At 38.2% G+C, this 17542-nt stretch overlaps 1 protein-coding gene across 6 annotated transcripts in view; it reads left to right on the forward strand.

Moving 5' to 3' along the window:
• The window catches only part of TMEM260 (transmembrane protein 260), a 72950-nt gene that overhangs the window by 39093 nt on the left and 16315 nt on the right, over positions 1-17542 (forward strand). For all 6 annotated transcript variants that reach the window (XM_047862014.1, XM_047862015.1, XM_047862017.1 and 3 more), the window contains 5 exons: positions 3044-3127; positions 4318-4432; positions 5415-5584; positions 8466-8637; positions 11614-11762. In XM_047862014.1, the coding sequence (XP_047717970.1) occupies positions 3044-3127; positions 4318-4432; positions 5415-5584; positions 8466-8637; positions 11614-11762 (690 nt within the window). The remainder of the gene's footprint in view (positions 1-3043; positions 3128-4317; positions 4433-5414; positions 5585-8465; positions 8638-11613; positions 11763-17542) is intronic.

Here is a 17542-nt window from a genome sequence, read left to right on the forward strand (position 1 = left end):
GTCTCTTAAGACTTTTTCTTTAGCTGTCCTTAAGCTCTATTTTGGACTTAAATATTTTTAATATCCAGCCTTTTTTAGAGCCAGGTTAAGCAAATAAATTTCATCTGCGTTACCCACTAGGGTTCTTGGAAAAATGGGTTAATATTTGCTTTAAAACCCACACAGATTAAGACAACTTGAAAAATACCCATACTCGGGCGCCTGGGTGGCGCAGTCGGTTAAGCGTCCGACTTCAGCCAGGTCACAATCTCGCGGTCCGTGAGTTCGAGCCCCGCGTCAGGCTCTGGGCTGATGGCTCAGAGCCTGGAGCCTGTTTCTGATTCTGTGTCTCTCTCTCTCTCTGCCCCTCCCCCATTCATGCTCTGTCTCTCTCTGTCCCAAAAATGGATAAACGTTGAAAAAAAAAATTTTTTTTAAATAAAAAAAAAAGAAAAATACCCATACCAATCCTTTACTATTTTTATAATATTTTCAATATAAAATTATGGCAAATAGTCTTCTATCACAGGTGATCTCCTAAGTAATTATTAATGTGGGATTCCCAGGACTATTTGAAAACCATTTTTAAAATATGGGGAGAATATTTTAACTCTGTATACAAGGCAGTTCATAGGTTCTCACAGTTTCTGTCTTGTTAACTTGCTAGCTTGTTTGCTTCCTGCCATCCTTCCTTCTTTTCTTTTTAAACGACCTTTTTCCCTACTCCCAAAATATGATGCATAATCGTTATAAGAAGTTTAGAAAATCCAGGTAAGCAAAAATAAGAAAATTAAAATTATTATAACTCCAACATACAGAGATAACCACCAGTAACATTTTTGTCTGTGTCCTTCCAATATTTCTTCTATTTTTGTTTTTAAAAATGGCATCGTGATATGCATACTGTTTTATTAGCCTGCTGGTTTTCATTTTATACTGTAATTTGAAAACACTTTCCTGGTACCAATTATTCTTATGTAACCTTTTGTTGGTTCTCACAACTAATTTTGAATATCTTTTTTTATGTCTGACTGAACCTTTGTGGATCCTTTTTCTTTTTCGTTTGGAGAGAAGGTCGCCAGAAGCTCAGTTATAAAGACAGCTTTACCAGTGGCCGTGGACTTTCATTTTATTCTGCTTTGCTCCATGCCAGAATACTCACTGCTGCTCTCTTTTACCCACCTCCCAGGGTTGTTGTCACACTGAAGATTGCTAGTATATTTTACCTTCACAAATCCCACCTGAACTCCAAAGAGCTCTCAAGAGTAAGGCACCTTTGTGAAGGCGCCTGGGTGGCTCAGTTCGCTGAGCATTAGACTTCAGCTCAGGTCATGATCTCAGTTTGTGATTTGAGCCCTGCGTTGGGCTCTGTGCCGACAGCTCGGAGCCTTTCGGATTCTCTCCCCCTCTCTCTGTGCCCCTCTCCTCCCTCTCTCTTTCCCAAAAATAAAGAAACATTAAAAAAAAAAAAAAAGAGTAATGCTGGACTTTACATCTAACTTTTATTAGGTGCACATAAAAGTCATCTATTGGGGAACACAAAAGCTTCCTTTATAGTGAAGGAATAGCAGTTAGGTAATATGCCCAGAAAAAAGACATGACAAAAGTAATGACCACTCACACGCACGCTATTTGTTCAAACCAAATCATACTGTAGAATGGAGGCTTAATCCTAGCACTCTCTGACTGAGGGAGAGAATTTCTAGCCTTTAATTGTTTCAGGTGGACAGGAGTGTTGAGAGAAGCAACTCATAATTAACCTACTAGAAAATCCTTCAAAATGATGGGACCTAATCATCTATCCTTTTCCAGTCAAGCAAATTAAATTCTTTCCCCATGCATATCTCTAAATTGCAATCCTGTACAAGGAAATTATTGAATCTAACCCTAGGCAGTGACCATGTTTTAGAGCTAACACTTAAGCAACAGATCTCCAAGAATTAATTTTGAGACTGACTTCATTCCTTTTGAAGAATGGCTTGAAATGGGCCGCATGCTGGAATCAATTTTTCAAGTGTATTTGAAAGTGGGTAAGAATATCTTCTCATAGTAGATGAGTCTCCATTAGTAAAAGACACATTGTGTGGTTTCCATAATTATGGCATCGCATTTTCTCCAGCAAAATTGCCGGTAGGGAGAAGAAAGTTCTTTGAGATGGTGTATAGAGTCGTTTCTTTTTTGAAAAGTGGAGACTGCTAGAGCTATTTTAGAACTCAGAAAGCAGTTGGAAAATCCTTATTAGTTAATGGAAGAATTTAGTTTAATTATAGGAAAAAGAATACATTTCTCAGAGATGGCTTCAACATTTTTGAACCACATAATATAGAAAACAAGGAAGCCTTTTAAGGAAGATCACCTCTCTTGTTCTTGTTTCCTTTTTTATGATTGGATCTCCAGAAAATTATTTGAATTAATTTTGTTTTCAATTAGGAAATCACAGGAGGCCATGTGTACAATGCTGACAGAAGTTCAAAAACCCATTTCTGATGACTTCTTACCAAACCAATCAGAGGATACAAATTGGTTTATGATATCGATACACCATACCAATATTACAAATACAGAAGAATTACTTGCTCTGATCCTAAGCCAAATATAAAATTGGTAACCCAGTGTTACAATTGGAAAACATCTTGGAACTATTTAACCCTTGGGGTGCCTGGGTGGCTCAGTGATTAAGCATCAGACTTCAGCTCAGGTCATGATCTCGCAGTTCGTGAGTTCAAGCCCCACATTGAGCTCTGTGCTGCCGGCTCAGACCTGGAGTCTGCTTTGGATTCTGTGTCTCCCTCTCTCTCTGTCCCTCCCCTGCTCACATTCTGTCTCTCTCTCTCTCAAAAATAAACAAACGTTAAAAAAGAAATTTTAAAAAAGAACTGTTTAACTCTTTTCTTGTGGTACCTTTTCTCCCAAATTTAAAATGAGAAGACAAAGTAATTTTAAAATCTGACTCCAGCCCTTAAAACTATTCAGTGCGTTATCAGGTGTGTCTTACAAATAATGTTTTATTTGGAACTAACCAAGTTTGTTTTCTACCAACAATAAGTTAGATTGTCTTTTACAGTTCTCAAGTAACAAGTATGAGGACCCAACTCTCATTCAACATTCAAGCCCTCGCAGTTTGGGCAAATATATCTTTAGCGAGAAAGTGAGTAATATAATTTTTCCCTGTTCTCTTCCCCATATTCACTAATTCCATTCATATTTTAATATGTCATTGTAGAACATTGCAAGTATTATTTTATATTAAATATAAATGACTCTGACACTTCTGTTTACAGCAAATTTGTATTGCTTTCTTGCTAGTTTTTTTTTTCCTGATTATAAATTAATGATTTTGGAAGATTGAGCATTCATTACATTACAATCTAAGTAAGCAAGTCATTTGATGTCTTAAACTTCTGGTTTGATCCTGTACTCTGCCCATAGCTACTTATTGTTGCATTGCAAAAGAAGTAAGCCATAATTTGAATTCCTCTGAAGAAAAAAGTAACCTCTGATGATAAAAGAAAACCTGAAAAATGCAACACTCCCTTAATTTTTTGTTCACTTACTTTCTAGTCTAAGTGTTTTATGTAAATTTATACATGTACATACATTTGTAGTTGTGTTTCCTTGGCACTTAACGTTATATTGTGAACATTTTCCCGTATCATAAAAACACTTAAAATCATTTAAACGTCTGTGTAAAACTCCATTCTGTGACCTAGGAGAATTAACTTTTAACTATTTGAGACTTTGCAGATTGCTTCCACTCTTTCTGCTACAAGTAATATTAAAGCATTTTTATGGATTAACCTTTATCCACATTTCTGGTTTTTCTTAAAGTTTTACACTTACATGTCAAATTGCTAGGTCAATGAGTGTGATTATTTTTAAGGCTCTTCATATATATTATCAAAGTATCTTTTCTTGAAGATTATAATAACACATGCTTTCGCAGTATTACGTCCTCACCAATATTGAGATTTGTCATTGTAAAATCTTTTTATTTTGATGCATGACATTATTCCTTTGTTTTGCGTATGTTTAATTGCATCTCCGATTTAACAAGATTAATAATCTGTATTTCTTCTGCAAATCTTAATTTTCTATCTGTTGCCGTATAGTTCCAAGTGAAGTCGTCTGTGATATGTATTACAATGTGTAGTGAATGACTATGTTTCGGTTATATGTTCCCACTCAGATTTCTTTCAACTGAGATCTTTCTTTGTCCCTAGTTAAAAATGGAAAGTTTTATGGATCTAATTTTTTTTTCCCGTAGTTTAAACCTATGTGATATTGTCATTAGTATTCATGCACATAAATAATTTTGGACATATTTAAATTTTTTTATAGGGACAGACAGAACCCATCATCAGTATGGCTTTTTACTGGAATGTTTTGCATTTATTCATTGTTCTTCGCTTGGAGGGCGAATTTAGATATTTCAAAACCACTTTTCTTGGGTGTGGTAAGTTTGACTTGGATATGGCCCTTTGACCCAAAAGGTGATTAGGAATGTACAATCTTGTCTTCACGAATCTTGTAGAAGAGTGACTTATCTTAGAATAGTTAAAGTTGTGTGTAATTTATTATAGATCAAAAATTATTAGCGTATTCTCTTTGTAGTAGAAATTATAAATGTAGATACCTCTTCTCTAATGGCAGAAACCAATGCAGTGTGTGTGTGTATGTTCGAGAGGCCTAATAAATAATACCCTATTTGATCATCTGAGTTCTGAATCAACTGAGAAATGAGATAAACCAGGGTGAATCACCTTTATCACTGATCACTCTGAGATTGGAGAGTGTGGTTTATGTCTGTGGGCAAGGGGGCTTCCTCATAGCACATCCTGGAATGGACAGACCCACCCACCAGTCACAGGCAGCGCTGTCCAGGGCAAGACCCTCCCCACCCCACACCCACCCCACTGGCGCCACAGGGACAGAGTCTGCCCCTGGACAGGTGCATCCTGTAGGCAGATCACTTCCAAGAGAAAGAGGAAAGGGGAAGGCTCTGCAGACCCACCCTCAGCTCCCAGACTCCCCCCACCCCCCGTCAGCTCAGTGCCTGCACCCCTCGGGAAAGAAGTGAGGGGTGTTACATTGGTGGAGCTTCCCCACGTGGGAGGAGACATCAGGAGCAAAGCAAAAGCATTTCTCCACCCCCTCCACCTTACAAGTGGCAGGAGTTCAAGGCGCAGGCCACGGGATTGAAAAGAATGTGTAGATCCAAAAAGGGAGATTCGTGTGTCAAACGGGAAAGGGGAAATATTTGAAAATTGAAAGCTAGAGGGACGTGGAGTCGGATTGGGGAAAGTCAGTTAACAAGACCTGCGTGACAGCAGGCCTAAGCAGCTAGGCCTACGCGGTGTATTTTTTAAGTCGACAGGTGCCTGATCGGTTGCATAAAGCAGCCAGCCGGACGTGCTGCTCTTGTGTCTCTTGCACAGGTAGAAAGATTCTGGATGCAGAGCAACGCTGTGGTGGCCGTGCTCGCCGGCGTCGGCTTGGCCGCGCTAGTTTCTGAGAGCAACCGAGTGCTGAACACCAGTGGGCTTCAGTGTCTGGAGTGGCTTTCAGCAACGCTTTTTATAATGTACCAAATATATTCTAATTTCAGGTAACACATGCTTAATTTTATGAAAAGTCTCACCCAAACAAGAGACGTTTGGATGTTTAGATCCTCGGACTTTGTTGTACCTGTAACCTCCACTGGTTTTCAGAGTGAGACGGCTTGGTCTGGATGCGGTGCTTCTGCCTGAACAGAATCTCAGCCTGACTGATGCGTAGTTTCAGGGCGTTGCCAGCAAGGCTTTGGGTGGCACATATCAACCAGTTGTATATTTTCCCCCAAGGAGCCCTAGAGAGACTTTGTAGGATCTGGAGGATGCGTCCGTGATGTGTCCATGATCTAAAATACCACTTGGGGGCGCCTGGGTGGCTCAGTCGGTTAAGCGTCCGACTTCAGCTCAGGTCACGATCTTGCGGTCCGTGGGTTCAAGCCCCGCGTCGGGCTCTGGGCTAATGGCTCAGAGCCTGGAGCCTGCTTCCGATTCTGTGTCTCCCTCTCTCTCTGCCCCTCCCCCGTTCATGCTCTGTCTCTCTCTGTCTCAAAAATAAATAAACGTTAAAAAAAATTTTTTTTTTAAATACCACTTGGATGGAGAGTAAAGGCATTTGGGCCTTTGTGTATGCCCTGAAATAATTCCCTTTATCCTTCAAAGATTTCATCTTTTGAGTAACACCTGGCCCTTTTCTAGTTCACTCCATAGCAGTGAATATTAATTATTTTGAAATCATTGAAGTTCTAAAAGTTTCTTCATTCTTATGCATTAGTATTATATGTACTTTTAAAAACCTGTTTGATAACCATGCCAATGAAAACCTCAGTCTAACATAAGAGACGTCCACGTTTTAGATGATAGTTCATTTATTTCCATCAGCGTTGAGTAAACGTTACAGAGGTGGAAAGAGTCCACTGGAGTTTCATGATAGTGAGATTTGATTGGTATTGAAAAAAGTTTTTTTATTAATGTTTATTTATTTCTGAGAGAGAGACAGAGACAGAGCATGAGCTGGGGAGGCCTGAGAGAGAGGGAGACACAGAATCTGAAGCAGGCTCCAGGCTCTGAGCTGTCTGCACAGAGCCTGACATGGGGCTCAAACCCACGAACCACGAGATCATGACCTGAGCTGAAGTCAGACGCTTAACCGACTGAGCCACCCAGGTGCACTGATTGGTATTTTAAAAGGTTAAATTTCTGGGGCACCTGGTGGCTCAGGTACAACTCTTGATTTCGGCTCAGGTTGTGAGATCGAGCCCTGCGTGGGATTCTGTGCTGGGGGGGGGGGGTGGGGGGAGGGTGGTGCCTGCATAAGATTCTTTCTCCCTCTCCCCCTGCTACTCATGTGCCTGCTCTCTCATAAATACATACATACATATATACATGCATATATACTTAAAGCCTTTAAAAAATAATGATTAAAAGGTTAGATGTCCCCTTTCAACTTAACTTTAAAAACTGATGTCTTTATAATACCAGGGTAGAGCCAGTGTTTGGAAGGCTGCTTCACAGGAGGTCTGGTGGGAAGGGGACGTGTGTCCCAGGCACAACTCCATAGCTAGCTTAACAAGGGTCTGCAAAGCCCACATGTTTCCCACGTTTGTTTTATCCCAATCTCCTCCTGACTCGGGTCTTTAGGGCAATCCAGGTTCGACATCAGGGATGCTTGTACAAGGCTGGGTTATTGTATTTTGTTTTGATTCTTGTATTTGTCCCAGGGGAATGGAATAGACAGCAACTTCACTAGGTGGCAAAATGTGAGGCATCACCCTGCGAAGTAGGGAATCATAGCAGGAAGCAGTTGCAGCAGTTTCAAAGGCAAGGGTTAATATTTTGTTCCTAGCAGTGTTCATTTGCTTTGTGACGCTAGCCCAGTGATTCAACTTTAGGCTGTGTGTCTCCAAACCATTAAATGTAACAGACCTGATAATAACAGGCAGGACATTGCTTGTTCCGTGTTTTGATGCGTTTACTCTCTTGTAGTCTATTTCTTTTTTCATGGGAAGCTCTCAGAATTCATGCCAGTTTTCTTTGAAGTTAGAAAGTCCACTCCGTCACTGAAAAGAGTTGTACCGCTGTTGTTGGCAATAGCAAGAAATGCCTGGAGAGAAGTAAACAACTCAACCAGCTGTTCCTTCCCTTCCTTCTTGTTGGTGTCATTCCCTAATGAGTTAGTTCTCAGTCTAGAAAGGAGAGGAGACTATGGTGTGGGGGAAGTGGTGAAAAGGATCAACCTTGCACGCAAGAGAGTCAGACCAATGTCATACGAAGTTATGCCAGAAATTGGTAGATTTCCTTTTAATTTCTGAAAAGTCCTTTGGTCTAAATGAAGTTGACATGACATTACCTTGAATTCCAAGTGAAATCAGAAGACTTACTTCTTTTTAGTGAAATTGGGTGTGTTTTTAGGGGGGAAAAAGGACTTATTTCTAAGCACTAACTGATTCCCTTTTTATAGAAATGATAAATTCCAGAAGTAAAGCAGTCCACTGATTTTTGTTTAATTGCACAATCAGTTTTCTTTCAGATGATAGTGTTCTTTTTTCAAATATATTTATCTTCTTAAAAGATATAAATTAGGGGCGCCTGGGTGGCTCAGTCGGTTGAGCGTCCGACTTCACTCAGGTCACGATCTCACGGTCTGTGAGTTCGAGCCCCGCATCAGGCTCTGTGCTGACAGCTCAGAGCCGGGAGCCTGCTTCAGATTCTGTGTCTCCCTCTCTCTCTGGCCCTCCCCCCGTTCATGCTCTGTCTCTCTCTGTCTCAAAAGTAAATAAATGTTAAAAAAAATTTTTTTTAAAGATATAAATTAGAGTACTTTGAAACACTACATATAGAGTGCATGATGGGAAAAGAATGGTGCAGAAAATAAATTCAGTCTTGTTCAAACTGTAGCAGTATGTTGCTATTTTAATGTTTCTTTATTCTTTTGTTTAGCATTTGTGACCAAAGGACCAACTATGTTATTGATAAATTTGCAAAGAACCTTCTAGCCTCTATGCCTCATGATGCAATTATCTTACTCAGAGGAGATTTGCCAGGGAATTCTCTCCGTTACATGCATTATTGCGAGGGACTGAGGCCAGATATTTCACTAGTGGATCAGGAAGTAAGTATGTGAAAAATATACTTAGAATATAGTAACAGTAATCGCTTTAAAGCAAATATTTTTTAAACTTTTTTAACAGTGGATGGGTACAGTTTTCATGAAAACTCTTAGAATATACATCATGTTCTTTTATTTATTTTAACTAATGTATAAGCCATATGAATTGGTTCCTTCTCATCTAAACAGAATGTTTGGGGGCGCCTGGGTGGCTCAGTCGGTTAAGTGTCCAACTTTGGCTCAGGTCATGATCTCACTGCTTGTGAGTTTGAGCCCCACATCGGGCTCTGTGCTGACAGCTCAGAGCCTGGAGCCTGCTTTGGATTCTGTCTCCCTCTCTCTCTGCCCATCTCCTGCTCACACTCTGTCTCTGTCTCTCTCTCTCAAAAGTAAATAAATATTTTAAAAAACTTTTCTAAACTGAATGTTTTAAGAATTAATGTTTTTCATGGTAGAATCAAATAATATATTTGGCCAACACAGCCATTCAAATTAACACTGCCCACTGGTCCAGAGATTAAAATATTTTAGGTTGAATATAAAATAAGTTATACTGCAGGTAAGTAAACATTTCATTCTAAGTAGAAATTATTAACCCCAATTCTGGTATAGAATTTTGAGTAAACTTTGTTGGTCTTGTGACAAAAATACGTTTGGAGAGGACTTGTGAAAATTTCCAGGTCTATTAAAACAATCTTCCGGAACTGAAGAAATATATTTAAACTATAAGATTTCTAATTTAAACCATAAATACCTAAAAGGGAACAAATCTATCTCTGGTGTTTTTAGAGCAGTCATCAGGGAATGAGAATTCCTAATCTTTATACTAATCTTAATACTATGATTAGTTTGATTGAGCAAATTAGTAGGCACAATACTTAATAAATTTTGTTGAATTAATGAATAATTGGAATTTTTTGGAGAAAACTGGATAAACAGATTTGCAAATATGGGGGAACTTGCAAATTACACATTTTTTTGTAAGCAGTTTGCTTTTATATCAGGTACACAAATTGATTAATTTGACCTTCAGCCTAGCTTCTGACAAAAGCGAGGTTATTAGTTGATAATGTGGTATCCCACCATGATTTTAAAATACTGTTTAGGACGGCAGTCACTATCGTTGAAAAGCGTGGATTTCAAAGTTAATTAGACCTAAATTCAAGTCCTCATTCTGTCACTTCCAGGATGTGTGACATGGGGCTAATGATTTTTCCTCTCAGAGCTTCTGTCTCCTGATCTATAAAATGGAAATGATCATCATTTAAGTTAGGATGCTTTTGAATGCAAGAAACAAAATACCTAAGAGTAGCTTAAACTATAGAGGGTTTAATCTCCCGTAAGAAGTAGTCTGAAGATAGGAGGTTTTAGGATGGATAATACAAGCAGTTCAAGTGATGTCAGTGTTCCAGGCCCACTTTTCTACATCCATCTTGAACTGATGAATGTCCAGTTCCAAGCATCACATCCTAAAAGGAAGCAAAGTGCCTCTCCTCCTCTCTCCTCCCCTCCTCTTTCTCTCTCTCTGTCCCCCGTCCCCTGCCCCCCACCAACCTCCTATCTCTCTTCCCCTCTCTGTTGAGAGTAACATGTGCCCCAGAAGCCCCTAGCAGACCACCCCGAGGGCCCCCCTCTAATCAGTATTGGGTCATATGCTAATTCCTAAACTCCTTGCTGGCAAAAGGGAAAGACTAGACCCAAGCATGGAGCTGCCCTGGACTACCAGGTCAAAGTCAGGATTGTGTCAGTGAGGAAGAAGAGGGTATTAGCTGTTGAGTAGGCACCCAGCAGTGTCTAATGTGATTACTATGCAATAAGGTTACTATGAGAATTAAATGAGAAATATTAAGGTTGTAGCATATAGAAGGTGTTGAATTAATGTTAATATCCCTAAGAACTGAAACTATTGGGTCATAAGATCTAATTCAATCAGTATGTTTGAGTATTTACAATGTACACCTAGATTAAAATTAATTTGTCATCTCTAGTTAAATTACTTATATAAAGCAAGTAACACGTAAGCATAATTGCTCAAAAGGTAATATCTAAACGATAACAAAGCTTTGAAGGTGTAAATGGGAGTCTTTTCTTAAAAAAAAAAAAAGTAAATCTGTACATATGAAAGTATAGATAAGGATATACTAAGTATAGAATTAAGAAATAATGATTTTTCCTGATATTGATGATTTATTTTAATCAAAAGACCATGTGAGAATATACAATTTGGACATACTGATACATTCAGATAATTTTTCTCTTTGAGGTCTAGATTGTCATACGTTGAGCTTCTCAAGGGCAGGGATTTTATCTTTTTCATTGTAGGTGGGCAGTACTTGTTTCTGGAGTAAATGGATGAACAAAAGAGTCGAGTAATGACACATCTCTGTATCTTGCCCAGGTTGTCTAGCCTGGCCACCAAAGACCTTCCAACTTCAGCAAACATAATCTGAGAACCATTCAATGCCAGGCACTGTGCTAGGTGCAGAGGCACAAAGATGAAAACATACAGTCCCTTCCCTCGAGAAGCTCAGAGTCTAGTGAATAGTGTAAGAGCTGTGACAGAGGTAGGTACAAGGTGCTATAGGAGCCTATCATTCTGCGGTGGAACCTGGGGAGGGCATCATGGATGAAGTGATACTTAAGCTTGGTCTGAAAGTTGGGCACACATTCTCTAGGTATGAGACAGGGGAAGGTCATTCTGGCCAGTGTATCCGTCAAGTGCATGCAGGTAAGATCAAACTAAGTGCTTAGGTTACCAATAGTAGGCACAGCTTAAGAAATGAAATCCAAGGTTAAAGTCATTTAGAGGAGTAGTCAGTGGCGAATACTTCGGTTGTGCTTGTTCATATTTTTCAATCATGTTAATATTTAATGAGTATAATACCCACATTTTAGAACTTTTTCATTGTACTTGGTCAACTTGATTCTTTTTTAAGAAGTATATCAAAAATGTGACATCACTTATTATTTTTCTGATAGATGATGACTTATGAGTGGTATTTACCCAAGATGGCAAAGCACTTACCAGGTGTCAGCTTTCCTGGAAACCGGTGGAATCCTGTGGAAGGAATGTTACCTAGTGGAATGGTCACATTTAATCTTTATCATTTTCTTGAAATAAATAAACAGTAAGCATTCTTTTCATATAATAGCTTTTCTAAAATCTTAAGCTTTTCTAAAATTGTTTATGTAGCAGCTGTGCCTCATCCAAAAGACCAATTTTCTACACCTATTTCCCTGTCACTGGTGAGATTATCTTTGTAATTAAATTGAATATCTGTGCATAAATGAGGACAGGCAGAAATAAATGTTATTGTTCTGGGTAAAGGAAAAATAAGGACAGATTAACAAGAATAGCAAATAAGATCTTAGTATAATTCAGAGAAATTGGAGATGTGCCTGTCTACTTGAAATCGTTGCAGGTGGATCTCAAGCAATTATAGTTCCCCCCGATCAACACCATGGCCCCCTTTTAAGTGTAAAGCAAATTTTTTCCAGGAATCATCATTATATAAAAATAGCTTAAGGATTTTTCTAATAAAGGATAAGGCATTTTTGTAAATAAGAAAAACACCTACAGTTATGCTGGCTGAGATAACATATGAGAACTGTGAATTCTAGACTTAAGAACGTAAAATTATTCATAGTTAAGGTCAAGAATAAATAACTCCTTCAGTGGTAGAGTGTTGAACATTTTTCCTATCCATGAAATGCTTGAGATTGTCCAGAGTGTGAAGAAGAAAACGTATTTCATCATTTCTATTCTCTTATAAAGGGGATTTAAGAAATTCTTTCTAAATTCCCAAGTTAAATTATCCCTTACTAAGAATTTGAGGGGCGCCTGGGTGGCGCAGTTGGTTAAGCGTCCGACTTCAGCCAGGTCACAATCTCGCGGTCCGTGAGTTCGAGCCCCGCGTCGGGCTCTGGGCTGATGGCTCAGAGCCTGGAGCCTGTTTCCGATTCTGTGTCTCCCTCTCTCTCTGCCCCTCCCCCGTTCATGCTCTGTCTCTCTGTCCCCAAAAAATAAATAAACGTTGAAAAAAAAAATTAAAAAAAAAAAAAAAGAATTTGATAACATGGTACTTTTGGTGTTCAGAACCTGAAGTTTACTGTGGCTAATGAAGTGATAAATAATGAGTATAAATGTTCTGTGAGAGTAATTTTAATTGTTCTATTTTTGAATAAGATATTAAGAGCCATTAACATCCCTAAATGGACATTTTTTTGGTTAATTTTATTTAATTCAACCCCACAAACATTATTGAATCTACTATGCTCCAGCCTATGTTAGGCCTTGGCAATAAAGTGAGACTCAGTTCCAAGTTTAAGTAGACCACAATCTTGTTGTATATACACATAGATATGAGTATAACTGGCTATAATATAATGGGGTAAGCTCTCTACTATGCTAGCCGAGCTTTGTGAAGTGTGAGACCCAGTCAATGTTCAATATGTGTTTACCGAGGATGATTTAACTGGGAGCATGGGTGAAGAAGCAATTAATTCTGCCTGGAGGCATTCATTCAGCATTTATTTAATAAATAATTGACTGTCCAAAATGACCCAACAACTATATAAGCTACAGATGCATGGGCATGACCCCTGCTGTTGCAGTCTTTTGGAGAGGGTTTCAGGTGGTGCTGTAAATATGAAGCAGATAAATTACATTGTCATCTGGTAAGCATGGAAGTGTCAGTATGGACATAATGTTGGAGATTTAAAGACTAAGTAGGAATTTGCCAAGTGGGTAGGAGAAGGCCAATTCAAGGGAAGTGCACGTGCAAAGTCATGGGAAGGGCCTGCTGAGCCCTGGGGAAACTGGGAGTGGTCCAGTAAGCTTGGAGCACGGGCTTAAAGGGCTAGGTGAAGAGATGAGTGGGGAGGCACGGGGAGGCCCAGATTGTGAAAGGCATTACCCCATTGGCCATTGGCATGAATGAGGCATGTCCCTGTTACAGAAATACTCTATGCTCCATGTGGAAATTCTAAAAAACACAGGCAAATAAATATAAAGAAGATCAATACTATCTGTCTTTAAGATATCCACTGATAACATCTTGGTAAGCTTTTCGGAATTTCATTCATTTTTAACATCAATTATTTACTTCTACAAACACATATACACTCTCACAGATTCCTACAATACTAGCTGAGATAATAGTTTTCTGTTCAGTTTTTTCACCTAATACCATATCATAAGCATTTCCCCATGTACTCAGAAAAATGCTTTTATTACCATCATTTCTTGACTGTTTAATATTCTCATGTAGATGCCTGATAACAAATATTCTATTTTTGGACATTTTTGTGAAGTCTAGAAGACTTTGACTATTATAATATAGCATGGTGATAAACTTTCTGGCCCATAAATTTTTGTTAATATTTTTGATTAACCAAGGCCTCAAGATAAATATTGCTTATTGGTATCAGTTTTTAAAATAAAATTTTGGGGGCGTCTGGGTGGCTCAGTCAGTTGAGCATCCGACTTCGGCTCAGGTCATGATCTCGCAGTCTGTGACTTCGACCCCGCGTTGGACTCTGTGCTGACAGCTCAGAGCCTGGAGCCTGCTTCGGATTCTGTGTCTCCCTGTCTCTCTCTGCCCCTCCCCTGCTCATGCTCTGTCTCTCTCTCTCTCTCTGTCAAAAATAAATAAACATTAAAAAAAATTTTTTTAATAAAATTTTTATTGTTAGCCTTGTTCATTATAGAATAGAATAGAATCTGACGTGGGGCTCGAACTCTCAAACTGTGAGGTCATGACCTGAGGCGAAGTCGGACACCCAACTGACTGAGTCACCCAAGCACCCCAAGAAAAAAATTTTTTAACTAGAAAAAATATGGTTCTATTACACATATACAAATAAATCAAAAATTTTACAAAGTTGAAAGCATAATGTGGAAGAATCCTATCTTTCCATTGAATATCATGAAACCATTTTTTAATGTTTTTACAAACTATTCTTAGTAGGTACATGTACTATATTTTAATAATAAGAGGGGAAAGGAACTATGAGTAGATAGTTAATGGAATATCTTAATGTTTAACTATCATAAAATTATATACTACAACAAATGACTTTGTGTATATAGTTTTCTTTGGAGGGGATAGAAGTTTGAATTCTTAGAATAGATTCTCAGAAGTGAAATTACTAAGTCAAAGTACATGAACAATTGTAAGGCACTTGATAGAGACTTTTTCCCCCAAAGCATTGAGCCATCAGCATCACACGAAAGCTTTCTAAATGGGCACTTTTTAAAAGGAACAAAGCTAATATTATTGAACACTTACTATTTTATTTTTAAGATGCGGTGATATTTTTTTATGTATAGTTCTATGAATTTTAACACATGTATACATTTATATAACTCCCACAACAATTAGGATACAGAACAGCTCCATGTGGGATACATGGATAACCCCCACAACAGTCAGGATAGAGAACAGTTCCCTTTCGTTGCTGAGTAGTATTCCATTCTTCAGATGTTCCTGTTTGTTTATCAGTTCACCTGTTGAAGGACATTTGGGTTGTCAGGTTGGGGACTAAGCTGCTGTAAACATTCATCTACAGGTTTGTGTGTGAACATGAGTGGGATGATTGGATTGTTTGTTTTCTTAACTATTGAGTTTTAAGAATTCTTTCTGTATGGTAGGTACAAAGCTTCAGCAAATATGTGATTCATAAATTTTGTAGCTTGACTTTTATTCTTTTTTGAAGTGGCTTTTGCAGATAAATTTTTTATTTTGATGACATCCAATTATCATTTTTTTTCTTTTATGGATCATACTCTTTGGTGTCGTATCCAAGAACTCTTTGCCCAGTGTCAGGTCACAAAGATTTTCACGTGTTTTCTTCTAGGAGTTTAATAGTTTTCTCTTTTACATTTCATATCAGTGGTCCACTTTGAGTTACTTTTTGTAAGGGGGCAAGGGATTAAGACAAGGTTCTTGGGGATTCTTTGTTGTTGTTTTGTTTTTGTGTATAAATGTCAAGTTGTCCTAATATTTGTTGAAAACATCCTTTCTTCATTAAATGGCATTTTCATCTTTGTATCTACAAAAGAAAAAACTCTTCTGGGTTTTTGATTGGGTTTTAATTTGAGCAGTGTTTTCATGTTCTATCTTTTTTATTCTTTTGTTCTTAACCACCCATATCATAGTTAAAGTGGGTTTCTTGTAGACAGCATATATCTGGGTCTTGTTTTATTTTCCATTCTGACAATGTCTATCTTTTCATTGGTGTATTTAGACCATTTGCATTTCATGAAAATATTGACGTATTTAGATGTATGTCTACCATTTCATTATTTGCTCTCAGTTTGTTCCCTCTGTTTCTCAGTCCACTGCTTCCCTTTTCCTGTCATATTTTGGAAATTTTGATTTTTTTAGTATTCCATTTTAAATTACTGAGTTGTTTGCTATGTCTCTTGGTAAATTTTTTTTTAACAGTTGATCTTGAGAATCACAGTATACATACTTAACTTTTCACAGTCTACTTAGGATTAATATTTTGCTACTTCGAGTGGCATATAGAAAACTTACTGCCATATAAGTCCCTTTAACCTCCTCACTTTTGTGTTGTCATATATATTAATTATACCAGATACTTGATAATTTTTGTTTTCATCTGTCATACATATATTTTTTAATTTAAGAGAAAAAATAATTTAAGGTATTTATCTAGGTATTTGTCATATCCGTTGCCCTTCTTTTGATCCCAGGATATCATCCTCATTGTTCTCTGTGTGAAATGTGTTGTTTTTCTGTGGCTGCCTTCAAGATTGTGTCTTTGGTTTTTAGCAGTTTGGTTATGGTGTATCTGAGCATGGATTTCTTTAAGTCTAACCTGTTTGGTGTTCGCTGAGCTGCTTAAATCTGTAAGATTGTGTCTTTCACAAAATTTGGGAGCTTTTTTGACATTATTTCTTTAAATACTTCTTCTGCTTCACATTTTTTCTCTTCTCCACCTGGGATTCTGATGACATGAACATTAGACCTTTTGGTACTGTCCCACAGGTGCATGAGACCGTACTTTTTTTTTTTTTTTCAGTCTTTTTGCTTGTGGTTTAAATCGTCTCATTTCTCTTGATCTGTCACCATTCAGTTTACTGTCTGCTTCTCTCTCTCTCTTCCTCCCTCTCTCTCTCTCTCTCCAGACTTACATTAAGCCCATCTAATGAATTTTTAATTTCCATCATATTTTTCAGCTCTGTAATTTCTACTTGGTTCCTTTTTATATCTTCTGTTTCTTTGTTGAGATTTTTCTATTTTTCTATTCATTTCAAGAGTATTTGCCTTTACTTCTTGGGGCATTGTTATAATAGATATTTTAAAGTCTTTGGCAATTCTAACATCTGTACCATTTTGGAATTCACATCTATTGATTATATTTTCCCTTGTGAATTGAGATTTTCCTGCTTCTTTATAAGCCAAAACATTTTTGGATTATATCCTGGACATTTTGGATATTTGGGCCTTATTTAAATCCTAACGAGAATGTTGATTTGTTTGTTTGTTGGTGTAGCAGGCTGTCAGCCAGGTAAATCTCAGGCTGCAAATTCTGACCTGCCTTCTGTGTCCTGTAGTTCCAATGTTGGTTCTGTTTTCAAAGCATTTGCAGTGCGATCTGAATCAATCCCTGTGTGCTGCCCATTACTCAGTCTGGGACTTGGATGGCCATCTGTCCAGTGACTCATTTCTCAGAGTCTATTTAGGGTCAGATCCATGCATGCTGAGCTCAGAGATATGCCAGGAGTTCCTACACAACTTCATGGGATTGCTCTCTTGACCTCCCTCCTTTCTGTCTTCACTCTTGCCCTTTTCCTTCTTTGGAGCCTTCTTTCCTGGTTGTCTGGCCAGAAAGCTAGAGCTTTAATTTCCCTCACCTGCCACGCAAGTCCTGTGACTGT

Source organism: Prionailurus viverrinus, chromosome B3 (assembly GCF_022837055.1).
Source record: "Prionailurus viverrinus isolate Anna chromosome B3, UM_Priviv_1.0, whole genome shotgun sequence".
In the NCBI taxonomy this organism is placed as follows: Eukaryota; Metazoa; Chordata; class Mammalia; order Carnivora; family Felidae; genus Prionailurus; species Prionailurus viverrinus.